The sequence below is a fragment of the Melopsittacus undulatus genome, chromosome 2, assembly GCF_012275295.1.
Source record: "Melopsittacus undulatus isolate bMelUnd1 chromosome 2, bMelUnd1.mat.Z, whole genome shotgun sequence".
NCBI classification, from domain to species: Eukaryota; Metazoa; Chordata; class Aves; order Psittaciformes; family Psittaculidae; genus Melopsittacus; species Melopsittacus undulatus.
The window spans coordinates 42,613,550-42,641,513 of NC_047528.1; the positions used below are offsets into that span (position 1 = coordinate 42,613,550).

Here is a 27,964-nt window from a genome sequence, read left to right on the forward strand (position 1 = left end):
ATATTATCATCAGTGTTGTGAAACCTTTAAAAATAAAAAGTACTGTTTACTAATTGCTGCTCTTTCACTGATTCACAGCAAATCATCATATGGTACCTATGACAAAAATATAACTGGAAATACTATCAAAACTGTTTACTCCACTTCTGATCGGTAAGTACACATTAATAACATTGTAGAATACTAAAGGACACAGACATTTTGCATAAGCATTCAAGTTCCTGCGTGATGTACTCTAGGTTACCCTGCTCTTGCAGGGGGGTTGGACTAGATGATCTTTCGACGTCCCTCCCAACCCTTGAGATTCTGTGACTCTGTGATTCAGACAAAAGAGAGCAGTGGAAGTCCCCATTAGGCTTGTCAGACAGCTTTTCATATGGAGCTCCCTTTCAGTGGGGTCGTGCTGTCAAATCATTACCACGGTTCATCAGCCTAATGTTATGTTAGCCTTGTCACAGCTGACATTTTAAAATATCTATAGAAACAATAGCCAATGCCTTAAGTGACAGAGTTGGCTTTGTGATACTGTAGGTTTCTACCTTGGGCAGCTTCTTATCCTGCAAAATTTCCTTCCTTGTTGGGGATGGTGTCTGTAATGACCAATTCTGTGTACAGATGTGGAGGAACAGCTTCACATGACAATGCTGTTAAAAACTGTGTTTTCAGACCAGCTAAAATATTCCCAAATATAGGAAGGATATTTGCTCATCAGTAATAGCTTACCTCATGGAAAACAAAAAGAATAAAATAAATGTGGTCACTATTTTCAGCCCAACTACTTGGAAATAAAGATTTTTTTTCTTTTCCAAAGTAAGTATAAAAGACTCTGGGCATGATTAAATATTAGTACAGTGGTTTACTACTGAGTGAAAAGGAGCCAGACCGGTTGATATTAGACACACCAAAAGTTACATCTAGGGAAAGTACATATTGATGCCACATAGGAGTGCAAAAAGAGGTGAGAAAATTTTCTAAAATATGATTGTTATGAATGCCAGGTAGGCTGTTCTATGCATGTGTTCACTATAACTGCAATGAAGGTAGGATTTCTGCCTATGTTTTCAGGCTCTTCTGCAACATAGAAGACAGTTCTTTATCAGACTGATCAAATGACGGCAGTTTAAATTCAACTACCAATTTTCTTTTGTGATTAAAATGTTAAAATCATTATCCTCCACTTCACCCCCATTTAGTATACATGCTCCCAGACATTCAGCAGCTTAATACAGCCTCATTATTGTTTGAAATCATTCAGTTCACCAAAGAAGACCATCCTTTCTATCAAGGTATTTTTGCTAGTTGACTATTATGCTCAGCAATTTGCTCATCACAGGAGCATGTATATTACAGCTGTCAACTAGAATTGAAGGAACATACACATGATGTTTTTCCATTTATGGCCATTGTACAGTATACAAATGTCTTTCCCACCTAGTGTCCTAAGCTTATCAATTTTCTCCTTGAGATTTCAATGGTAGGTTTTTTTCTGACAGCCGATGTTGTATTATATACACAGGAGTATAATTGGAAAAGATATATGTACATACTGCAGGAAGCCCTTGGGCATAGATGCCAAAATGATCTTAGATGCCTTGCAAATTTGCTGTCATTCAACTTGCTTCAAGGTAAGAGGATTTCACCTGCTATTAACAAATATCATTTGAATGTAATACCTGCATTATAGTACACAGATAATAGGAGAATATTTAGGCCTTAGGCCTTCTCCACCTGGGAGAAGAGGAAATCTTGCACCCTGGAGATGAAGATTAATGTAGGAAATAGCAGTCTCTCTTACCCTACACAATCCCTTCCTCTTTCTTTTCATCTCTCTTCCCCTCTTCCTCTACTTTCCCTCTCCCTGTCTATCCTTTCTTGCAAGGAGAATAAAGGGCGCAGTGTAATGTACCCTGAGTGTCCTACACATTTATAAGGCTTCAGCTTCACAGGCTTCTGTCTGATTAATTATTTCCTACTTGCACTTTCTTCATATTGTAAAATTTTATTCTATTTCTCTTTTTGTGAAGCTTTGTAGATGTCCTTGATTAAGGATAACTATAGCTTGTGCAGAAGCCACACCCAAAGGCATCAGTAAAATGTATTTCAGTCAGAGGTAAAATCACTTTACCTACTAGGATCAAAGATTTGGTTAAAATTTGGGTCTTACAGATAGTTTCTGCTGTAGGATAAAATACTGATGAAAATGGATGTGTCTTTCTCATTCTAGTACAAATTATATTTGGTTTCTTTTTTTTTTCTTGTTTCCAATAAGAATGAAAACACAGAAAAAAATTTGCTTGTCATTCCAAAGCTTAGGTCTCAACCTAAAATTCACTCTTAAACTTTTCTCAGGGTATGCCTATCAGTGCTCAGCCCTCTAGTCCGTTTTCCTTCTGCTTCGTCTTAATCCCACTTGCATCTCAACACAGAGTTTGCTGTTCTAACAAACGATACTGTCAAAATCACACATTAGCATAGCTCATTTTTCTGTCCAGCTTGCATATACTTCTGCTTCTGATAGCAGTCCTTCTACCTAGCTATTGCATGAAAAGTAACCCAAAGCAGAATACAGCAGTAAGGCTATACTTAACATGTATGAAGTTACATATGCTTTTTGTCTCATATAGGCTTTCTAAGCTCTGTGAGCAGTAGAAATGCAATTTCTTCCATGTAAATACAAGCTCTGCTTTGCTTCTATCCTTTTTGGATAGATCAGTCCACATAAAGAGGAATAGGCTTTTCACACAGTTAGGAGTGCTAACACTCCTACACTGGTATTGGCCAAATTATCTGTTAAATATTTAATGTTAACTTTTAAATTATATCCTTTTTGCTACCTATTCTCAAGTGGGGACATTTCTGGTCAGCAAAGTTCAGCTTAAGTTTTGTGTAACTACTCATTTATGAAAGCATTGGCAAAAAAATTAAACAGCTAATGTAGGTCTGTGGTTCACGCTTGTAGTTATGTATTTAACTAAGTAGTGCAATTTCCTATCATTAATATTCATTTAGCTCTTTACAAATACCTTGTATCCATTAGAGATTTACATGTAGCTGGCAGCAGCATGAGGTCTTTGTTTCCTTGTAAAAGTAATTATAGAATCATAGAATGATAGAATGGTTAGGGTAGGGAAGGACTTTAAGATTACCTAGTTCCAACCCCCTGCCTTGGCCAGAGACATTAGAGACACTAGAACAGATTGCTCAAGACTCTGTCCAACCTGGCCTAGAAGTTCAGTGAGTAAATAGGCCAGATTGTAGGGTTTTTTTCTGTATAAAAATGCTAGCTAATCTTAGTGATCAAAGCTTTGAAAATATGACCATCCTTTTGCTGACTTATACAAGGAAACATAAAACTAGTGAAGGTAGCAGACTATTTTAATAATACCTTAATAATAACAGCTTGTGTAGAAAAGATATAGAAAAAAAGCAATATGGTAAAACATAAAAACCCGAGTTGCTTAGTACTCTCACAAGTTATGCTAATCAACACGAAGTTCTCAGTTGAAATTTCATACTAGCCCCAGTGAGCACATGTAATCTAAGGCAATTGCATATTGTCTGGATCCTTGATCTAATCCCACTGTCTTTAAGTCCATGGTGTTGACATCACACAGTTTCTTTATTTGTTTAGCTGCTAAAGGGTGTTCTGGGTAAGGCTTTTAATTTTTAATTTTAATAAAGATTTTTAGTCCAAATTTATCTGAATAGAGAGCCATCATGAAAATTATGGGAAGACTCTGGTTTTCACTTATCAGAGGATAAAATATCAAAAAAAACCCTGAATTTGTTATTCTTTCATTAGATTGCAAAAAAAATGGATGGTGTTAAGATTCTTGTTTATAGATCAAATTATTTTGCTCCTTGGTCCACTGTAGGCTTTCCTTGTGATCTTGGGAACTCAACTTCTGTGCATATCTGTGTATTTTTATATGTGAAATATAGGTAATGCTTCTCTATCTCAAAAATTATCTGTGAGACTTTAGTGAGAGCAGTGTCCAGATTCTGCAATAATGGGGGACATAGTTAATGATTAAGATACAGTCTAAAATATTTTTGAAGGTTCAGATTGTCTAAGATCTACTCTGAGCTGGATTAAGTCTGATCGTGCTTCCTTTACTCAGTGAACAAACAAAAGGATCTCAAAAGCGTGATTAATCTTATTTTAGAATAAATCTCTAGACTAAGACAGAAAGAGTACACTTGGAAATGTCTGGGGGAAGGGATGGTTTGGCGAGTATAATAAGAACCTAGAGAACCAGTTGGGACTTAGGTTTCTGATTTTTAGATGTCTAAAGGTGAGATATTCAGATGTATAATTGACTGCTCATTAAAACTGCTCTTCCAGAGTTCAGATTAGCTGATAGTGCATTACTCATAACCCTTACTCTGGTCTGTGGTTGCTTACTTCCTAACAGATAGCATGCAGGGAATGAATATTAGAGAAGGATTCATTTTAATTTTTCTTGTTACTTTTACTTGTGTGTCAAAGTGTGAAGTATGTAAAAGACCACTGGAAGATCTGAGAGCAGGAGACAGCATTTGGATTTACCGACAAACTGTGCATTGTGAGCCTTGCTATTCCAAAGTTAAAGGTAAGATGCGAGATGTATTATACTGAAAACAGAACAAGAGTGTAGAGAAATTCATTCAAATAACTTCAATATATTACCACACAGCTGTTGCTTTTCTCATTTCTGTTCACTTAAACCTTTACAAAGTATTTCATTCAGTAAGACTGAGTTAGGATGATATCCAACCCCAGGTTCTAGACATAATAGTTACTAGGTACTTGTGAGGAAGATCTCTTAAGGTCTCACTGAAATCTGTAGAGTCCTGCCTCCGCTGTCAATGGAGACACCTACAGTGAGTCAATGGCATCTTACTCAGGAAGTAACAAGAATTAATTGCAAGGCCACCTGAAAACCAGATTGTTCTATTGAAACAAATAAACCAGGGTTCAGAGGTATTTTCACCTAATGTAGTCATTGTGAACAATTGTGAACAATGAACAAAGAGAAGATACAAAATCTACTCAATCATAATGAAAATAACCTACTGTGAGTACCATTCTTACTTTTGTGAGGAGCATAGTGAGTAAACAAATGTGCAAGGCACTGAAGAATGAAGCTTTTGTTTTATGAATTATTCTAGAAGTTGCTAGATTTTAAGTCTTCTCTGTTCATGGTATTTATTAATTCATAGCACTAAAAATCAGTACCCCTGTACCAAATACAGACAAATGGAAATGTAGATGAAATGTTCTGATAATGTGGTGTTCACCAATGTACTTCTGAGATATGATCATCCTAACTAAAATTATATTAAGCAATTTGTTTTGTTAAAATATTTTGTGTTACTATGCCATTGCAAAATTTGATGGAAGAATGAATTTTGCAATTAATCCAATTAAAAATTAATAAGGCATTTTGACAGACCAAGTATGTGTATGTGAAGCATTATAAAGTGACATATCCCATTTCAGCAAATTACAAGATGGGACTTCAGTAGATTTTCCAACCCTAACTATTCTATGATTCTATGATCTAAAGTTTCCTTGTGTGCCACTTAGAGAATACTGATGTGCTGACATTTCTGATCAATCTTTTCTCTTTTGCAGAAAAGTGGATTTACTAACTTGACATACAGCGTGATAAAGAAGTTCCACTAGTATTTAGTTTAAGTGTATTGCCCTGTTAATTCAAACCACTATGGAAAATGGTTATTTTTTACTGCTAGGAACAAATACTCTAAATGCAGTCCCACTGCATGGTTCCCAAAGGAATTAAGTGCTTGAGAACCTAGGTGCCATTTAATACATACATTCCAGGAAGCAAAACAAGATATTGTTTAGTATATTTATCAGATTTGTGAAACTACATGGAAAACTAATGATAATTTATTAAAATTTTCTGAACAGCAGGATATACCTACACATATGTTTTGAAGGGGCTGTATTCTTTTTACTGAAAACACATCTCCTCAAAGACCTGTTACCTTTATGTAGCATGAATAGGATTAATCTCATCAAAGATTAATCATTTAGAAGTCAGCTATTCAGTTTAAATTACTGTTTTGATACAGAGTGAGGTGGGTTCACTCTGCCTTTGAGGAGAGACATCAGTCTGCAGAGGAAGATTATTCCCAACTAACTTAAATGATAACTTTAAGATGGAACAAATCCTCTTTGGAAAATGCATCTCTGTTACTGCAGAGGAATTCTAGACAAAAAATGCTCGAGGGTTTCAATTAGAAGTATCCCACCCCATGTCTCTGGAATTCTGGTAACTATTGCATACCCCCTTTTTTTTAAAATAACTGCACACTTAGTAGCTGCCATGAAATCATTAAATACATACTTTGCATGCCACTATGTTGTATTTATCTTTCCTACTTTATTAAGCAGAGTATCTAAACACCTTGGATGGATTCATCTCACTTAAATTTAAACATCTATACTGCAGACATTGAAGTCACTTGTTCTATTCTGTCTTTATACTCATACAGAGAAGTAGACATTTTTAGGAAGTGATTCAATTGGTCAGATCGCAAACATCTACTTTAATGTGATGTTAACCATGCTCTGAATGTATGTTTTATTTTCCATGGTTTGCAATGGAATCTGGAGGGAATAGCTCAAATTTCTAGAGATTTACATTAGGCCAGATAAACTCCTTCCTTTGACACTACAGTGAAAGCACTGGGTTTTTTTCCTTTTGAAGAGCATATGTTCATTAAGGTATAGAAACTGGAAGAAGAGTTCATCCTTTGTTATAATGTTTCCACAACACTCAATAATTACCTGCCTATTTGTTTAAAATAATAAATAATTCAGTCATTTGCTAGACAAACAAAGGTGTTGACTACTAGTCTCTGCCACCAGATGTTTCAGATCATGGTTATTCAGAACTGACTTTCACTACCTACATCTCAACTTAAAATGACTTATTGGATATGACCATGACAGACCTAGAGCGCTCGGAAGCTGCTGGACCTTTGCAGAAGCTTAGAAGGGCAAAAAGTGCCAAAGCCATAGATTAATATTAGACTGCTGAATAGCTGCCTCAGACAAAATTTCTCTCCTCATCTGCACATTCAGTAGTGGAGACAGGAGGTATGGATGTCTGTGTAATTTATACAATTGGGTCTGCAGCTGAATAATGATGTAATCTGTCTTGCCTGGCTTGAAGGATGCTCAGACTGATATGTAAAGGACCCATGAAACAGTAGATAGTTTGTTTTGTTAATTTTATTAAATTTTCTTATTAATTAATGGCAGTAGCTTTAATAAACTTATTACAGATATTTTTTTTCTGGTGTGTGTCTCTTGCTGATGGCATATTCTAGTTAAACTATGCTTGTTATTTTACCCTGTGCTTCACCAGGAAACAATGAGACTTGCAAAACAGGTGGAGAAAAGTAGTGGTGAAATTTTAATGTTGGGCTGTTACAGTGGAAGATGTTGGATGTTCATTTGAGCCAGTTCATTAGAATCCAGGACTTCCTAGCATTTGAGAGGATTAGAGATTTCAGTTCATTCCACTAGAGACCAGGAGCAAAGTCTGTATCCAAAAATCTGCTACTTAAATGCTCACAGAGAGAGAAGCTGCAATAGGAAACAATAAATAATAATTCCATGCTTGTTAATTCATACTTGCTGAACAACCCTGGTAATTTTGCCATGTGTTTTTTTGTTATTTTTTATTATATGTTGTAAGTTTGCTGAAAAGAAACACCGGGTTTGTGATGCTTCATATTTACCATATAAAAGCCAGCATGGCAGTAGTCATTAAAAAAAAAATCATATTAACATCTCAATACCAATGTATCAAAACTGAATTGTTTTTTTGTCCTTTTTGCATTTCATTAGCATGTGGTGTTTTATTTCTCTTTGACTAGTGCTTCCATGAAACAATCCAAATGAACGGTTTGCTGGCAGCTGTTTTAATGAACATGTTATCTTCAATAATGCATTAAATTAGACTGAAAAGCTCTATTGAGAAATGATGTACTAAATTATGTGGGGGTTTTTGATTCATCAGGCCCATTTTTTCAGTGTGTAATGGATACTTTATCTTACAAAGCTGGGGCATAGCTCTACAGGGGGCAGAATCAAGCAATAAGAGGAAAGGAGTTAAATAATGCACGTAATATATATTGATGTATTTGAATACGTAAATTACTTCAAAGCTACTGATACTTACATCCTTTTCCTCTTAAAATAAGCATCTCTCTGAGTTTGACAAGATATGCTCTCTGTTACTTTGTAGAGCCCCCTTAGCTATGTTTGTAAAGAGCTGGTCAACATCAAAGAGGCCTTGCTTTTATTCAGAAGTAGCTCTATTCCCCACTCCTTGCTATGGAGATGTGTGTTGTGTCGGGATTGTTTCACTCAGAACTCTGCTACTCCGGTTGCTTTCCTTCATACTTTAACATAATCCTGTTGTTTAGGATGAAAAGTATCCACTTTCCTGGTTGGTTTTGCTTTCTGATCATACTTGCATGTTGCTCATTGTAGCTACTCTGTTACACTGCGAGGTGTTTTTAGCTGCCAGTCAGGTTGGTGTCAGACTACAAGGCAGAAATCTTAGTTTTTTTTTTTCCATCTGCTGCACCAAAACATGTCAATTTTCTTCAAGCAGCGTAACAGTAGAGACATTCTTCATTCCATAAAGACAATGGATAAAGACACTTAATACTCAGGTAGTGTTGATACTTAGGTAGTGCCCAAGTCTGAGACTGTTGACCAAAATAGCTCTGTTTAGCTGCTTAACGGATGCAGAATCACTGAGGTCTTAAATCCAATTTTCCTTCTTTTACTTCAAAGGCCTCCAGTCCTGTTTTCTGTTTTGCTTGATCTAAGCAATGCAGCTCTAATCTCTTGCATCAGTAAAATTGGGATTTAGAAACATTCCTTGCATTTCAGGGAGAATAGCCTGCAGACATTCTCAAAACGTCTTTGGCACACAGTGCCAAGATCCAACCTCCACAAAAATCTCCTCATAATTACTGTTTTTTAAAATCAGGGAGGTGCTGTTCTCCTCTTTGAACAGATCACTGGCCCAGAAAGTGGGAGGATCAAGTTCAATTTCTCCCCCATCTTATCTCTATTTTGACCATGTCATGTAACACAGTGGAACAGGCTAGTGTATGGAACCAGGCGTTGTTGCCATGTTCCCTGATATGGGTGGGGGGTGTATCCTTACAGCCCATGGCCTGCAGGATAGCTGCATTGCCTACACAATCACTAGGTGCCTACTGACCCCTCAGGAATGACTGCTGAATAGAAAATGTAGAGACAGTTCTGAGAGCAGAGACCAGATCCTGGAATTCCCCTGTCTCATCTAAGTGGCCTAATTCATAATTACAAGCAGTCTGAACGATCCTCTGTTTATCCCTGTTAATATTATGTTCCTTTCTAGCCACGTTAGAGGAGGTGTCTGCACCCAGATTTGGATGGTGTAGGATGCAGATAGAGTGCAAGTTTTGGGGTTTTCATCTGAGATTACTAGAAATGTCTTCATATGGTCTCTTCTAAGCTTTAATATCTTATCTGCCTTTCCAATATCTGAGCCCTTTTGGACAGGAACTAACTCCTTGTTTTGTGCAGTGCCCAGCACAGCAGTGGCCTCTGGGTGGTACTGCTGCACCTGCATAAATCGCTCAAGAAAACAGACTTCATTCCCTTTCCAAGCAAGCTACTTGTAAATGTACTGTTCTTCGTGGAGTTTTTATAACTGTGTCAGTTATAAATTGACAGCTATAATCTTGCAGCCTGTGCCAAGACTTAAAATTGGTTGGTTTTGTCCTGTTAGAGTCAATATATGAGTATGATCATGCCAAAAGCACTTGTCTGAGACTTGGCATTGCTGTGCAGTCATCAGACATCTGTTTAGGAAGCTTAGACAGCTATTGTGGTGAGAACAATGTGCAGCCAACATTTTAAAACTACCTATTCAGGAAAACAATGTAAAAAATAAAGGAAAAAGGGGAAAGAAAAAAGAAACAATCACTTCTGGAAAGAAAAGGCAAAGCTTTTTCTGGCATTCAAGCCATTTTTTCCAAATGGGGGGAGGGGAGAGGGTGCAGAAATAGTGTTCACATGTCAAAATACCCAAAAGAAGCAGAAAAAGGAGAAATTATTAAGATGAAAACATTATGCAAAGAAGCCAATTAAGAACAAGTAGAATCAGTGATTTTGAAAACTGGGGATAGGAATTTAAAGCGTAATAGTGTGGCCATAAATAATGGTGCCATTGAAATCAACAGCCAAACTTGACTATAAGGCACATATTCCAGAAAATGTTGGTGTACTTTTATGTCTTCTAGCTCCTCTAGGGAGTTTCCAGTCCTGGAACTTTGAATTATATTATCTCCATACGTAGTTTGAATCTTGGAATTAAGAATGAGAACCCAACTTACCATACTTGTAGCATTTTGATTGCATATTAAAAATTCTATGATTTGGAAAATCTATAGAATTATACGATTGATAATGCATCTGAACATTGGTCTTATCTGTTTATATAATTGATAATGCATTTGAGCATTGCTTTTATAAATTTACCAAAGTAACATACAAGCAGAAGTAACAGAAAAGCCTTTTGTGGCAAAATACCCGCTTTCTTACCACAGAATTCTCCATGGAAGCAGGTGTACCAGTTTTGACATGAATGACATCTGTGGAAAGCTGAAGGAGGAAAGCAAGGAAAGAAGCGGTATTTTTTCTGCCTCTTCTCATCTAGTGTGAGACATCCCATATACTCAGTCAGAGAAGAGAACATGCGTTGAGAACTCTGATTTCCAATTTTTAACTCAGACATCACCACGACTCTTCAAAAACTTCCCCTCCTTCTAATTCAGAATTGGGATCTTCTCAGTAGAAACATAAATGAAACAGGGGAGCGGAGACAGCAGGCACATTGCTTCCCATAATGAAACTGGAACACAAGGAAAAGATCTAGATAAGAATATTTAGAAACACCACAATTCATGCATCCTTCATCAATCCAGAGAGTGTACTAATAAATGCCTTTGCTGCCCTACATTTCTTCTACTTACAGATTGTCCCAGAAAGGGCTGATTATAAAGCAGCCCTCCCCCAGACTTAGAGGTGTATCTGGTATTGACTGTACACCTCCACAATGAACAAAAGGGACCCAGGGGTGGAAAGATGATTGATAGATCCATCACTACCTGCACCCAGGACTAATGGCAAAGATTTTTATGCTGATCTCATGATCTGTGGCAGGAAAGATTTCAAGTCTTTTGCACATTACATAGTATACGGAAGAGAGGGTCTGGAAAACAAGTTTAGATTTAGGTTTTCTAACTGTACCCGAATTCCTTTATAGGTTTCTCTGTCATTTATTGAATCTTTTCTGATTGAGTGTGCCACTGAGGACAGGTTTTTGAATGATAGGTTAGGTTTTAGATCCTCTGATGGGAAAAACAAATCACAAAGATAAATTACATGGGCATTTCTGGATATTCGGCAGATTTTTGTTTGATCAAATTGAACTTGGATAAAAGTTCAGGTACTTATTTTTTGAAACCATTCCCTATCTGGAAACTTAGCACAACCACTTTGACACAAGAAAAACCTTCCAAGCAACTACAAACTTCCCATGCTTTTTTGACATGGTCGCAGTACTGCTCCGATGCACCTTCACAAAAAACACATTTACTGCTGGACTGAGGGGGTTTTGTAATACTTATTTTTTCACTAAATATCTCACATAACCAATGCTAAGAATCTGGCTGTTTAGTTTTTTAACATGGTAACTTCTAAAACATTTTACATTACCGTAAGACATTCAGCCTTGGCCTGTACTTACTAAAATTTTGCAAACAATAAAAATCACTTAGTTATCTATATGATGGAGTTGCAAATGGATAGTAATTCGGATAGTAACAATAGCAATTTCCTGAACCTGCTTCTCCAAGCACATGTAGATAGAAGATGGAAAAAAAATATATATATATAAAGATCAGAATTTGTTGAATCCTCCAGTATGTTGGCATGAAATAAGGCATTTTTCCTGTGTCAACTGCCACTGTTCCCTGGAGACAAATCAAGCTGAAATCTGGTTTCCTGGCAAAATGTGTGCCATGGATTTTTAGCCTCCTGGAGAGAAGCTGCTATTTCAGAACCTTTACTCTAACATTAACAGCTCATTTATTACCAACCTTGAACTTCACATCTCCCCCTCCACCTTCTCCTTCTTACTCATCAGCGGTAAGGTTCTGTGAACCAAATTATACTCTCCAATATACTTGTATACTGGAGGCAATGCAAATGTTTAAGCTTCTTTGAAAGCATAATTAGTCTTTGCTCTTGATGAAGACTCACTAGAAAGAAACAGGCCATCCTGATTTGTAAGATTCAGGTTGATGCTTTATGAGGAAGGGAAGTGATTAATGCACTTGAAAGTCAGAGTTATTTGATACAGAATTGATGAGTCAAAATAAAATAAGAATCCATTGGATTAGAGCTGCCAAGGATAGTTCTGCCTAGATTGATCTACAGACTAACAGACTCTAAGCTTAATGCATGGGCAATATCTTTGGATACCATAAATGCTGATTTTCTGGAGCAACTGGGGCTCACTGAAAATGACACAATTTTGGATTCAATCTTACAGAAAAATACATCCTAATGGTGATTACAATGTACTTCAATTTAATATTAATTCAATAAGGAAAAAGCCAGAAGGAATAATGGTAGTTTAAAAAAGAAACTATATGAAAAAGAGAAAGTCAATTAAAGGAAATTAGCAACAGCTAGGAAGTCAAAATGTTTGCAAGAGACATGGAGAATGAAAAAATCCATGCTATAACTCCAGGAAAATGTTTAATTGCTCAAGTATTTCAGAGCAAATTTATAAATTTAGGAAAAACAAACTGCTAGGACTGGTAGTATCTATGCAAAAACTCTAGAGCAGCTCACATGTGACATTATTGAACTTCTCACAGAGATCTACCCAATCACTCAAAGCAGGCTTGGTGCCAAACAAAGTAGAAGCATCAGCTGGGACATCAGTTTTGAAAAACATGAAAGCTGCTCTGGGGAACTACGTTTCTGTTAGTCTGATTTTCTATCAATCAGGCCAATTTGTACAGATTATAATACACAACAGAATACAGAAGCATCTGGATAGGTAGGATATGTTGGAGAAGAGTCCATAGAGCTTTTTTAAATCAAGGTATGCTCATGAATATATGAGTGTTTCAGAAGGAACCAATATGGTTCTGGTTAAGCTGTTTTCTTTATCTGAGTGTATTTGGATTTACAAGAATTTTTTATCACAGTCTTTCCCTAAGTTATGACAACATGCAGTATTAACAGAAAGGAAACAATGGGTCAGAAAATTCAGGTTTCATTATGGAGGGAGATGGGAAACAATGGGAGATTCAGCCCGACTTCTGTGGGGGCAAGGCTATATGAATTAGGGCTTGTCAGCCTGGAAGAGAAATAAAGGAGTTTTATATAGTCATGAATGACAAAGAGAAGCTGAATAGAGAATGATTAATCATTCTGTCTTTCTCAGAAAACCAGAAAGAAGGGGCACCCAATTAAATTACTAGGCAGCAGATTTAAAATAGATAATAGGAAGCAGTTTTTCTTACAATACATAATTAAATTGCAGCACTAATTGCCACAGGGTGTTGGAGAGTCCCAAGGTTTAAATGGTTTAAAAATGGGGCTCGGCAAACCCAATATTATTACACATTGGTGGCTATCAAAAATAAATGGTCCAGATGTCCCAAATTGTGAACTTCAGAAAGCTGGAGAAAACCCCCAATATTTTCTTGTTTCTCATATATTTTCCTTATGAAGCTACTATCAGCCTTTGTTAAAGACAGAATACTGTATTAGATGAACTTCTGCTGGCATGGTAGTGGTTCTATTTTTATAAAACTACTTGCACAGTCATTTTTCAGACTGGCACTGTGCTTTAAAATAATCTCAGCAGACTTGAGTTTACCGTCCGTGCTCTGACCTTATTGTAACCCATCTTTTGTACAGCCCAGACTGGATTATTGCAATTAATTCTTTACTGGCTTGCCTGAAAGGCAGGTCCAGCCTGCAGCTATTGCAGCATAAAGCAACAGGCTTATTATCAGAGAAGAGCAGATGGGATTTGTAGACTTCCTGTTTCTTTGTTCTCTGCATTGGGAGCCTATTAGTAACTATACTGATTCAGAAATTTCTACTATAGCATATCATGTACTATAGCATATCTTGTATATGGCCTAAACCAGTAAAGATCTACTAATTTCTCGGGTCCAAGAATAACAGGTTTCATGGGCACATTAGGATGTTTGGGGTATAAAACAGATTTTATCAATGCCTTAAAAAATAAATGGAACCATCAAGCCTTTGCTGTGGTTTGGAAAGCGCTTATGAAGTTCTGGGTTGATCCAACTCATCAGCTAGAGTTGGGATACTGAATGGAGGTCATTAACAATTCATTAGTAATGTCAGCATTGGGAGGAGAATAATTTGTGTTTCTCCAAACTGGTGTCTGCATTAGATTTCTTTTTAACCATGCAATATTCTGATCACACTGTTCTGGCAATTTTAAAAAATCAGATGATCCCTATTTCCTGGTTTGCTTTTTTGTTTTGTTTTGGTTTGGTTTTTTGTTGGCCCACTAAATAATTCTGCTTGTCTGGTTCAAAGAGAAAAGGTCATTCTTCCATTTTGAATTTCTTTTGAGTATTTCCTCCACCTCCTTGCATCATTCAGCACTGTTACTGTCATAAACTTCTTCTTGGCTTTTTTTTCCATTGTATATTACCGATGTCTAATAAACTTATTATTACATGTGCTGCTAATAATTTGTATCACCTTACAATCTTACTGGATTAGTTTATGCATTTCTAAGAATTAAGAATAAGAATAAGAAGTAAGAATTAAGGCTAGTATCATTATTAGTGATAACAGCCCACTTTTGCCTGGGGCTAAAGATGTAGAAACTCAATTCTTAATTTCACTTATGGGAATAAAGATTACATCTGTAGTAGTGAAAACAGGATTATGTTACTCACTCTGATGACACACAGTAGAATTGAGGTATCATGGTTTAACCCCACCTGGCAACTAAGCCCACATTGCTGCTCGCTCATGTATTGAAATGGGGGAGAGAATCAGAAGAGTAAAAGTAAGAAAACCTGTGGATTGAGATAAAGTCAGTTTAATGGGGAAAGCAAAGGCCATACACACCAGCACAGCAAAACAAAGAATTGCTTCCCATGGGCAGGCAGGTGTTCAGCCATCTCCAGGAAAGCAAAGCTCCATCATACATAATGGTTGCTTGGGAAGACAAATGCCATCGCTCCAAATGTTCCCCGCTTCCTTCTTTTTCCCCCAACTTTACATGCTGAGCATAACATTATATGGTATGAAATACCCCTTTGGTCAGTTGGGGTCAGCTGTCCTGGCTGTGTCCCCTTCACAATTTCTTGTGCACCTCCATCCTGCTCTCTAGTGGGGTGGGGTGAGGAGCAGAAAACACCTTGACTCTGTGTAAGCACTGCTCAGCAGTAAATATAACATCATCCTGTTATCAGGTTTCCAGCACTAATGCACAATACAGTTACATATCAGCTACTATGAAGAAAATTAGCCCAGCCAAATCCAGCATGTGGGGCCAGACGGATTTTATATTCTCAACATTTTTCTATTCCTTTCTCCCAAAGGGATGGAGGAGATGCAATGAAAGTTTTGTATTAAGCACTATTTGGTTGGTACCGTAGTACACTGCTGGAGGTACTTAATCTGTTTAGTGACACAAGTTGCATTATCTGGAAGTCGGCACTTTGTGCCCTGCTCTATCTTCCTTTCCAGCCATTCCTGTAGTAGCAGTTATTATTTGCACTGTAAGAACACTTAAAAGACTGACAAACAACAGTGCCATTGTCCTGTGCACGTGCAGAAGAAAGTTTCCCAACTAGAAACAAGACAGAAAACTGTGACAAGCTGGATAACTTCTAAGTTGATTTATGCCCTGAAGAGAGAACTGGCGTTTGTTCCTCCTTAACACCAGAAACCTGAAACAGCAACGAAGCACCGTAAAAGCGTGGTGGCTGTTGTTGCTACTACTCTGCCTAAAGCTGATGCTCATGAACTGGGCAGTGGCAAACTGATAGCTATTATTAGTGGATGGTGGCTGGCTGAGCAGCTTACACCCCTCCTGGAGATTTGTTCCCTGTTTTATATCAGAGCTTTAGGAGGCTTCAGGACAGTAACTTAAAGAGGTTGTGGCCTGTAGTTGTAGCTAGGGGAAATGAACCCCGCAAGGGTTGTGCGATGGCTGAACTACCTTGGGCAACACTGAATCTTTGCTCACCTGCTGGGTGGGATGAAGGGACACAAGCAATGGCTTCTCTGAATACTGAGAAATGGAGGACAGTGTAAAAACACTAGCATGAGGGAAGGTCATTCTTCCCCCTCCCAAAGACCTGGAACATTGCAAACCCATCTGTGTATCTAGACTATGTTACAAATTTCAGTATGAGCGCATCTCACTGAATCAGAAAATGGTTTGTGTCAGAAGGGACCTTAAAGATCATCTAGTTCCAATCCCCCTGCCATAGGCAGGAACACCTTTCACAAGACCAGGCTGCCCCATCCAACCTGACCTTGAACACCAGCAGGTATGGGGCACCCACAACTTCTCTGGGCAACCTGTTCTGCTGTTTCAACACCATTACAGCAAAGATTTTCTTCCTAATATTTAATATAAATTTCCCTTCTTCCAGTTTAAAGCCATTCCCCCTTGTCCCATCACTACATGTCCTTGTAAAAAAATCCATCTCGTACACATAAAAAATTGCAGTTTTCTGCTGTGCTTGGCTCAGTCCTGGCTTCACCAGCTTTAAAAATACATTGCTTTCCCCGCTAAGAATCAAAACTCCTAGAATCAGCACGTTTCAAGCCCCTGAACGTCTGCTTTTGGCCGAATTCGTTCCTTTCAAGCCCAACAAAGCCTCTATTTGTGATTCCCATTCCCATCACACTTCCAATCTGCATAATCACAACCCTGGCACCACCAGGCTCTAATTACGCGGCTCACGGGAGGAGCAGCGCCCTGGGCCAGCTCCAGCTCGCGGGCGGGGTGCGGGGACGGCACCTTTGTTTAATGACGGGCGTTGAGCCGGCCCCGGGGCTGCCCGCGGAGCTCCGTAGGGAGGTGGCCCCGCCGTCCTTCCCCCGGGGCCGATGGCTGGGGAGCCGAGCGCCTCTTTGTTCCCGTCGTGTGCGTGTGCGCGGCGCTTCGGCTGCCCGAGTGGGAGGGGATGAGGGGATCCCACCCGCGTCCTCGCCGCCGCTGACGGCAGGCGTAGGAGCTGCAGCGGAGCGGGTCGGGCAGCTCAGCGCCGGGCAGGGTCCCCAGCGCGGCTACTCCCGGCGCTCCCGCCGGGGCCGGGCGCTGCCCTCCGGCGGCGCGGCGGAGCAGGTGCCGGTAGCGGTGGTGCCGGCGGCGGGATGGAGGCTGCCTTGCTGAAGCCGGCGATGATGGCGGAGGTGAAAGGGAGCGGCGCGGGCTCCGCCGTCAGCGCCGAGCTGGAGGTGAAGAAGCTGCAGGAGCTGGTGCGGAAGCTGGAGAAGCAAAACGAGCAGCTCCGCAGCCGCGCTGCCGCCGCCGCTGCCGTCGCGGTCGCCACCGGACCGCCCAGCCCGCACCTGCTGCGGGCCCCCGGCGGGCTGCGCCCTGCCAGCCCTCCCTCGGCGGCGGGCAGCGGGGCCACGCCGTGCCTGCCCGGGCCGGTGCCCACCCTGCTGTGCGCCGCCGTGCTGGGCCTGCCGGAGCCGCTCGCCTATTTCAAGCCCACGCTCGGCCTGCCAGCGGCCGGCGGCGGGGGACAGGACACTGACGGTGGTTCGGGGTCGGAGGCGGCCACCACTGTGCTGGACGAGGTGGCGGTGCTGGAGCTGGAGGATGGCTGCTGCGGACAGGACGAGGATACATGGTACATGCGGCGCGCCCCGCCCCGCCTGCGCACCTCGGACCCCGGCCGGAGTGCCCGCAGCACGCACCCCGCGGGCGCTCCCCAGGCTCCGCTTACCGTTAACCCCCAAATAATCCCCCCGATCTCCTTCTGTTTAAACTTAAATCTACCTTTTTCCCCTCTAAAATGTGTCATCAGTGCGGTACCCGCCTGGCGGGAGGGGCCCGTGTCCGGGATGAGGGTCAGGTTGGGCGTTTGCCGCCCCGTCTCGCTCTCGGTAGGGGATCTGCGCTTGTTCCCCACTTCGAGGAAGATCGCTTTTCTATAATTTCAGATATCAGCCTAGTTTCAGCCTCCTGTTTACATAAGGAATTAAAAAGAGAAGAATTGTTCCGGGAAAGCCTTTATCAGAGCAGTGGCTGCCTCCCCATCTTAAAATCTCAGCTCAGTTGTCTCCTGTCTTCAGGGATTTGGGAGCGCTTTTGTCTTTTAGATATTGATCTAATGGTTGGTTGTGTATCTCAGGCGCCCATGTAGCTCCAAAAGGCTCGTCTGGGTGCTAGGAAATTGAATAAAGCAGAAATTAATGGCGAATGAATAAAACAGAAAATAAAATCGACCTAGAGGAATGATTGGGCTCTCTTAAAAACAAATAGGGGGGGGAAGTTATAGACTGGAGATATAAATAAGTAAACCTGGTTCCTCGAGACTTGTCAGCAACGTGGACAAACATTATAGGGATACTGCTGGAATGCTATGGAAATCGTTGGCTGCGTAACCATGTTAAACATAATTGATGCTCAGTTGTTCTAAAGTGTCAGTTATAAATTATGGATTAGCTATATTTAAAGCACTGTTTTAAAGATCTGTCAAAGCTTTAAGGTAGGTGTTTATGTGGTTAGTTTTCAAATCAAGCTAAAATTTATGTCATCTGGAAATAAAATATAGTATAGCACTTCTGAGATGCATTTAGCATCCGTGGTTTTGGTACAAGAGAAAAAATTTACAAATTAAGCTGAATAGCATAAATATTTCTTGAATGCTTGTTGTCTGTACTTCACGGTACAAATAATACCATGCTGCAGCTTTGGAAAATTGCTTTTGAGAGTCATCAACAAGTATGGAAATTTGTGCCAGTGTTCTTTCATTGTGCGTAGTGTTAGTCTGCGCAGGGCTGTTTTGGGGTTGTCAGTCCAGACTCGAACCAAATTTTGCATTAGTCCTAACCCCTAACTTTCCTTCACATTAAGAAATACCAAGCTTATTTGATCCTGTCCTGTTAAACAAAATGTGTTCCCTGTTTACATTTCAGGCTGGTGGACAGTCATTGTTATTTTATGTGCCTTAGTACAATATTCTACTTGTCCAACAATTTCCTATGATTTCCATCAGTTTCCTATTCCTTTCAGCCTCTGGAAGCAATCCTAAGTGCTTGAGAGGTGGGGATGTGGGGGGGGCAAAATTTACCTTCATATCAGGCAGAATTTAATGGCAGGGGTTTGTTAGTCAGTTTATTCCACTAAGAGTGAGTTGTTTTAGCTGTTGAACGTTTTAATTTCAAGGCTAAATCTGTTATTGTCCATGAAGGGTCAGCGGTCTGATGCTGGCTGCTTGGAGCTTGTTTGTAATGTCAGTCGTTAAAGCAAACTGCGATCTGGAAAGCCAGAGGCGATGAGTCAATCCTAGTTGTTGATCAGTAATTTTAGTCCTTGAATACCTGTGTAGTTACAAAACCCCGTAGAATTAGCATCGTTCCAGACAAATCCAACCTATTTTTGCTGTTCAGCTTTTCACACGAACTCAGTTGTTCAGCTTTTGAAGCACTTTTTCAGGTTAACAGGAAAGATGAAAGCTTTTCTGGTTTGCCTTTTTTTTTCCTTCTTCTTCTTTTCCTTTTTTCTCAGTTTTTGGGGTTTTTGTCTTTTTTGGTTTTTTTGTTTTTTTTTGTTTTTTTGAATATGTAGCCAGGCACTGCTGGAAGTCAGGGGAAATGAGTCCTCTCCTTGGAGAAATTCAATAGTTGATCTCTGCTGGGATTGCTGAGAGAGATAGCAATCACAGCAAGGATGTTTATTCCTTGTGAGCTGGGTAGAGAGTGCTGATTGACTTCAAAGGGATAAAAAAACCCCCCATTGATCAGGCACTGGGGAGTGGTTGCTCTCAGGGGATTTGCGTAGCTGTTGAGCCAAAACCCCGAAAGTGAAAGGCTGCTACCTGTTAGTGTTTCTTTGAGGAGCTAATCCCTCGGGTTTTTTAGGTGTTGCCTTTTGCTCCACTGCGTGCAGCCCAGATTCCTTGCAGCCTGTGGAGTGTTTTCCTGGTACCTGAAAAAACTTCCTCTCACTGCAGCCTCATCGATGTCATGCGAAGTGGTCAGGCCAGGGAGCTGCAAGCGGTCTCCAGCGACCAAGAATAGTTTCCTTCCTGGGAGACTTGCTCTCCCCCAGGGGAACCAGCAAGACTTGTGCCCACTAATCTACAAAGGCAACAGTGGCAAGGCAGAGCCCAGCTTCAAGAATTTCCCCGATTTGATACCTGGCTTCCTAATGTGCTTGACCATCTGATTAGCCGCCTACTATTGTCTGAGAATAGCACATGTGTTCTAGCTTTTTTCCCTTATTTTTATTTTCCTGCTGGAATAGAATATCAAAATTGGATTTTCGTTGTTTCTCAGCACGTTTTCTAATCTTTAAAAGTGTGATTTGTACAACATTTGATTTGCCTGAGACAAGATACTGTGTGTGAATATCAGCAACACTGGCAAGTTGATTTAATTGTTACAGGTAAAAAAGGGAAATAGTTAACAGTGAAATTGTGATTTAAATGTGAAATCCAATATTGAAAATATCTAATCTCCAGTAAAGTTAAATCCGCAAGGGAAAACTGACAGCTCCTTTGGTGTATGTACAGCACCTAATGCATTGGAACTTTGAGCAGTGCTGAAATTCAGATGATAAAAACAAGTTTAGATTTTCAGAAAGATGAGATGCGAGATTTTTATGAGAAATCTGCTTGAACTTTTTTTGACATGCCAGACCTGTAGACTTGATATTTTGCCACCACTTTTTCAGAGGGGAAGGAATCAAACTAGTGAAAACTCTTCTACTTTGGAATATCTTTTGTTATTAGATATCATATTGCAGGCCTTTGCACTGTTATACATTGTTAGCAGGCAGGAAAGTGGGAATACAGAAGTAAACTTTTAAGTATTGTGTATCTTCCTGATATTTGTGTGTATTTTGGTTAAGGTTGTATATCTTGCCTACCAAGACTCTCACTCCTCAAGAGAAATCACTGAGTCCCCTGCAGTGGTGCAGGCGTGTTCTGGACCACCCAAGTCCTGAGATAGAGGCTGCAAAACGTTCCCTATGCTTCAGATTGGAACAAGGTAATCTTATTCTTTAAATTTCTTGACTAGCAAGTTATCGTTTCTGGTCTGGTATTTCACTCGTGTTTGGTGTTTTTCACAATATAGCAAGCTCTACAGATGGCACACATGCAAGTTTTTTCTATATATGAAAGCTTTCCTCTGCTAAATGCTAACTATTGTTTGGGGTTTTTTTTCTGCTCATGCATGTTTTAAAGTGTTCTTCTCCTTTGTTATCCTTTTCTTCCTCTGCATAACTCGTGTCCTTTAAACTTGGCAGTTTTTATCCGTTGCTTAAAATAATGAACCTCCTGGCAAGAAAACATTGGTGTTAACTTTACTGTTGGTGTCTCTATCAAGATTTGAAAAGTGATGCTTTTGTTCTTTTGCAAAGTCAAAATTATTATGGTGCTATAAATTTTTAAAGGCATATTTATCCACATCTAATGTATTATCAGGACTTTGCTGAGTACAGGACAGACCAAGAAGAGCTGTAACATGACTACTAGCACTTCTTTGTTAGGCTCTCGGTAGTCTCAAGGACTGGGATCTATCTGATGGCTGTTTGGTGCCAGTGAACTTGTAGAATTATAGCTGGATGTGCTGAATTTTGTTCTAAATAATTATCAGCCAGCATTATTGTTCCTTTTTTACCACCCAGGATCCTATTAAGATTGTAATGAGTGTTGTTGAAGAAAGTGGTTAAGATAGGATATTAAGGTTTATAACTCACTAAGAAAGAAGCAGCAAATGAACAGTGTAGGTGACAGGAGAAAGGAATAAAGCTAATTACAATATGAACATATGGCTGTATAAGCTAACTACAGCCATTATTAAAAGATTGAGCATGTTCCTGTATGCTTTGGAGGGTATGTGTAGCTGGGTAGCTGTGGATTTGTATTCCAAAATCAGGTATTTAACAGAATCAGTTTCTACAGCAGTTGTCTTTACATCAACTATAAAAGATTATACAGTGATTATTGTCCTAGCAATATTTAGTTCAGCTTATTTGCATTAAGTTAGGTGGGCTAAACTGTGTTCCTATGTTGGTAGTCATCCAGTCTAGGTTTAGGGTGGAATTTGGCTTGTGATTTAGACACTTGACCTAGGCGTCTGTAGCGTGAGCTTGTTGTCCATGCTTGTCAGTCAGTGGGAGTTTAGTCCATAGAGTCAGAGGAATCAGGGGAGATGCTCAGATGATGAGGTGTAGGAGATGACCTCAAAATGAAGTCAGTAGCTCTCTTGAGACCAGTAATGGGTGCTTGACACTCAACTCCCATTTAGTCATCTGTTGTCTATGTGGTGTAGGATATCCCTAGGTGGATGCCCCATCCCTGGCAGTGTTCAAGGCCAGCTTGGATGTGGTTTTGAGCAACCTGGTCTAGTGGAAGGTATCCCTGCCCATGGCAGGGGTGTTGGAACTGGGTGATCATTAAGGTCCCATTAGGCCGTACCCATTCTGTGTTTGCAGTCTGGAACTTACTTTCATGGAGAAGCTCAGTTTAGATTGCCCCACATAGGTATTCAGTGCCATTTGAGATGACTTCAGTTACTCTGGTTTCCACTCAGGACAGATGCAGACCTTCCACAAGTCCTGTGTCATATCTGCCATACCTTTGAATGATATCTTGGCCTTTCAAGGGCCTCTCAGATGAGCAAGAACACTTAGGTATGGGCAACTAAATCAAGCCTGTAATATGAATGCAGAAACAAGCTCAATCACTTTCTGTGCAGAAGTCACAGTGAGTGACATATGTCGCAATGTTATGCTGACAGTGGGTTGATTTAATCCATATGTTCTACTCATGATGGGTTCATGCATTTCCTGGGCTCTGTACAGAGTTTCTGAGAAATTACATGCCATGTATAAAATTCCTTATGGGAGCAGTATGTTCAAGGAGGGAATAGGCTCGTGTTTCTGCTGCAGCAATTCTATCCTAAATTGTTTTAATTAATAATTCCATTAGACTTGATTAACTCTTGTATTTCTAAAGATTTTATCACCTATACCTTTACAAATAATATGTAATGAGCCAATGTTGTAGTTCTTACCCTAACTGTGTAGAAGGGGTTTTTTTTCCACAATATTTATTTCTCCCTCAGTTTGAAACCAGATGTGAGATTGTTGTAAGAATCTAACGATTTTGTTTTAAAAGTGCAACAAACTTTCTGTAACCTGACTTTCCTGGGGTTTGTTTTGCAGTGCACTCTCATCAGTAAGTATATGTGTATAAATACATACATATAATTTTAACCTAATTGTAAAAGCATCTCAGTAAGAATGTCATTCTTTTCTGGACCTAAAATTGCAAACTTTGTAAGGTGGACATTGTCTTCCCTCTTTTAGCCGTATGTCTTACAAGAGCATTTTAGCATTGAAAGAGCATTGAAATCTAGTTGTGCCTCTTCTGTTTGGCACAGAGTCAATGGTGACACTGAAGTACTTGAGAATTATTAAATGTGTAGTGAAAAACATTTATGAAGTACCAGTGCCTGGTTTCTGAAATGGCTTATAGGTAGAATTGGTTTAGTAGTGTTGTTCATGGTGCATTAGCCAAAAATTAATCCAGTTTAGATTGTCACTGCTTGTTAGGCACAATAGTGCACATAGAAATAAAAAGCAGTAAAAAATGATTTTTGTCTGCAAAGTCAGCATATCTAAGTATGTGCACGCAGAAAGAGGAGCTGTGAGCCAAAAGTAGTAAAGTTTTGCCAGGCTATTTCTCTCAGTTTTAAGGAATTCCTGTTGCCTTCTTATGATTTTTAAATCTGTGCTCATTTATTCCTGCCGATGTAAATTTTCTGTATTATGTTATAGTTTGATTTTCATAAAAGTATTAATTTGCTGGCTGAAATATCCCAGCATTAAGATAGGTCATAACAAGGCTAAAACTCTTGTGAGAAACACCTGGCAAAGCAGTCCTAGGCAAGGAATTAATACAATGATTACTTGGTCTTCCAAGCTGGAGAATCACCTGAATTATGCTCTTTTACTTTCTGCCTTGCTGTGCTCAGCAGTCTTTTTTTTCTTGAGTGAAATTGACTGCTTCAGGTATTTCATTGTGGAAGTAATATTTCATCTTGGAATAAATCTTCTATGGGTATAAGCACTGTGGTGGTCTCCAGCAGGTGGTTCATCTGTGAACCCCTGTGAGAACTTGGACAGAGTCTGCCACTAAGTAGGTAAAGCTTTTATCGTGTTCATAATGAACTAGTCTTATTACAAACCCTGTTTCTGTGGATTAAGCATGCTAGCTTTAAGGAAGATGACAGTTAAATGTAACCTCATGATAAGATCTTTGCTCGGAATTGTTCCTGTTTTCCATGAGCAATTATAGTGTCTGGGTAATGTTTGTGTCTCTTTTTTCTTATTTTTTTCTTTCTCCCTGACCTGATCTGGATCACCTTTTTTCTTTTTGCTCTTCTTCAAGCATCCTTTGTTTGAAACCTTTCTAGTTGGTATTGTTTACAGCAGTTCTCTCTCTACCACAGGGCCAGTTCCCTCTCCCTTTGTTTTTTAATCTTGCCATCTATTTTATTTCCTTTAGATTCATTCAAATCAGCAGGGCCACATAACAGTCTTAACAGTGTGATGGAGCTTCTTCTGTATTTTCCTGTTAGTACTTGGAGATTTTGGGGCACATCAGTTTTAAGCCCAGTTAGCAGAGAGATGCGGTGTGTAAATTTCCTAGCTGGTGCAGATGGATATAGCCCCTCTCAAATGGATGAGACAGTGCTGACTGACAGCCTGGCTGGAGATACCCTGTATAGCTTCACTTCTGTAAAATGCTCTGGAGGAGGCAGGTGGATAAACTGAGGAGTTAAGAGGCTTAGCAAGGAGTCAGTCTGTAGGAGCTCAGCTTTTATTCAGGGCCTCAAAGCATATCTCATCCAATTCAGCCTTCCAGACAGAAAGCTTCTCTTTCTTGGAGAATATGAAATATTGGCTAGTTTCAGCGTTTGGCTTAGATGAGTTCTTATTCAGAAGTTTTGCTTCAGATGTTTAAGAAGTGGAGGCAACAGAAGTCTGTAGATTTTGCAGTTGGCTGCAGTAATTTACAGTTTCAAGATTAAACTCTGCTTCATTTCTTAAACTGAGTAATGTACTTCAGGATGAATGCTGTTATGTCATCTAGAGAGAGATAAGGTGTGTTGTGAAACATACCTGTTGTAGTTTCTTTCCAGTTGCTAATGATTTCACAAACCCCAAGAATCTCATCAGTGACATTTTAGCCTTTATTCTGTTGGATCCCAATGTCAGATGTCCATCAAGTTTGATGGCCAAGCATATAAGATACCCAGAAGAATAAACCCAAACTAAAATAAATTGTTTAATTTAACAATGGTATATTATTTTTACTTGGGAAAAAACAGTATTACAGCTGGTAGGGCTCCAGGCAGAAATTTTTTTGCCTGGATGTGCAACTTCTTGCTTAAAGAGAAAGAGGTGAGATCCTGTCCAATTCTCTTAATTCTCTTTCACTTCCCAGGGATTCACAGTGAAGTGATTTAATTTGTAATCATTAAGATATAAAATGTATTTCATCAACTGTGAAGAATTGCTGTCATAGGGAACTTCTGTGCTGTAGTCTGTTAACAGCAGAATCAAACAGAAAATGCTGTAAGTGGATAAAAGCTTTTATTTTGTGTGCTTGAGCTGGATCCAGTGCTGTGCCCAGTGCAAGGTGGGATTTTTTTATTATTCTGATACATGTTTGCTTGCTGTCCTTTGATAGATCAAAAATGTGTGTTGTGGCACTCGGGACTAGATTAACAAGATTTAGTCTTAGTATATTTTTCTCATAATTATTTTTCATATATAATGGAAATATAAAGTTTTATGTAAAATGCTTTTGGGGTAAAATGAGACCATGTTGGAGCTTGCAGATGATTGGATCATTGCTTCCATCATAAATAATAAAATGTCTAAAGCTCTAAAAGGAATGAAAGAAGTGGCACAACAGATTTGGTTCCTTTTTCTAAATGTTTCTGATAATAAGAGGTGATGGATGAGCAACTGTAATTTCTGTCATCATAGGAGCACCTTTCGGGGAAAGCAATATCTCAGAGGACAGGATGTGTAGCTGTCTTCTGCTGCACTACAAGCTTAGTCCTTGGAGGGCACACATCCATGCACAGCAGAAATTTCCTATTAGATTCCATTTATTTGATGTAACCTGTTGTAACAGCTGCATAATTCCAAGCAGTTCTTAGAGGTTTTGCAAATGATGATATCACTGGATTTTCTGATGCAGCTGCTGATCATGATTTGTGTATTGCATCTGGTTTGATACTCTGCTTGTATTTCAGAGTATTTTCTCCTACTGGAACATTTCTGCTCTGCAAATACACTTCAAGATAGAAATATTTGGTTGAAAACCCTTATGGCAACAAATGCATAGAAGATCAAATACTTGTTCATTTCACAGATATCTCTTGCCTGTTTAATATAGCTCTTAGATATGACTTCTGCTTTTTATTAAATTATACATACTATTTAAGAATTTAATTTCATATTTGGGCATTGATTGTCATGCAGCTCATAAATATTTTCTTGGAATTGATTTCTAGTTGTCATTACATGTGCCAGAAGATGCTGAGTTCTGAAATTTATCTAAAGGTTTGCGAAGAGGTGGTGTTGGATCTTACCTCAGTTGAGAAGATACCCATCCTATTTTAGAATATAAGTGCTCTATTAATTCATGCTAGCTGCTGAGCTGAGATTATCAACTCATCCTGAGTGTTTAAACAGCTAGATAAACACTGTCAAATTTTACGTGAGGATTTCAGTAGGTTTATTTAATATAAGAATAACTTATTCTTGCCATATAGGCTCAGAGTCTGTAACGCAGCATATGTCTAAAAGCAATAGTAGTAGCATCAGCCCTGACAGTTACACTAAAAATAAAGGCACAGTTAGTGTTATCCAGCAGAGTACTAATCACTGGTTTTGTTTCCGAAGTATGCAGCTACTTTCCTGGATAGACATTCAAAAGAAACATCGGATTTATTGATGGACCTGAGGGTACTTGAAAGCTTATACTCTGAAAATACCTTTTGTATGGAAAAGAGGATCTTTTCAAAACTGCATTGTGCTGGAAGCTGCCATTTCATTTTTGTTCCTGATAGTCTGAGTCTTGCCAATTGTTTGCTAGCCCTAGTTATTGTTACAGTTTTTCTCTTACATGCTGACTTTCACTGTTTATTTTTGATGTCTGCAGAAGAGACCTGGGAATAACATTTCATAATGTAGATGAACCTCCCCCATGTGATACACAGAGGTGGCACTGCCTCTTTACTAAAAGGTGTATTTCCATATTTTCACTTTCAGGGAGCACTTTGGTTCTTGTTCTTACAGCATTGCATCTTTTGGGAAGCTTTTGTTCAGACTGTTCTATGGCATGGCCCCTAAGTATCTTTTGGTTGGTTACTTTTGGGATATAGTCCATAGTCCTGTAAATGTGCCATGCAGTTTTTCTCCTTGGTAGCTGATGTCACGTCTTAATATATTAGAAGTCAGCTATCTGCACTTGCTTTACTGAGTGTTCCACATCCAGCATATCTCCATGCATATTTCATGGAAGTAAAATATTTACACCAGTAGTTTGCTTTTACCTAAGGGTTCATACCAAAATCCTTGTA

At 39.4% G+C, this 27,964-nt stretch overlaps 2 protein-coding genes across 8 annotated transcripts in view; both read left to right on the forward strand.

The window, feature by feature from the left end:
• Positions 1–7,306, forward strand: part of SCEL (sciellin) — a 48,743-nt gene extending 41,437 nt beyond the window's left edge. For all 4 annotated transcript variants that reach the window (XM_013128794.3, XM_031048072.2, XM_031048071.2 and 1 more), the window contains 4 exons: positions 79–153; positions 1,517–1,625; positions 4,490–4,592; positions 5,618–7,306. In XM_013128794.3, the coding sequence (XP_012984248.2) occupies positions 79–153; positions 1,517–1,625; positions 4,490–4,592; positions 5,618–5,634 (304 nt within the window). In that variant the 3' untranslated portion in view covers positions 5,635–7,306. The remainder of the gene's footprint in view (positions 1–78; positions 154–1,516; positions 1,626–4,489; positions 4,593–5,617) is intronic.
• A 10,137-nt stretch (positions 7,307–17,443) lies between these two features.
• The window catches only part of SLAIN1 (SLAIN motif family member 1), a 49,373-nt gene continuing 38,852 nt past the window's right edge, over positions 17,444–27,964 (forward strand). For 2 of the 4 annotated variants that reach the window (XM_034074479.1, XM_034074480.1), the window contains exons 1-2: positions 17,444–17,976; positions 21,204–21,343. In XM_034074479.1, coding sequence (XP_033930370.1) covers positions 17,492–17,976; positions 21,204–21,343 — 625 coding nt within the window. In that variant the 5' untranslated portion in view covers positions 17,444–17,491. The remainder of the gene's footprint in view (positions 17,977–21,203; positions 21,344–27,964) is intronic. The other 2 variants (XM_034074482.1, XM_034074481.1) reach the window with 2 other exon arrangements.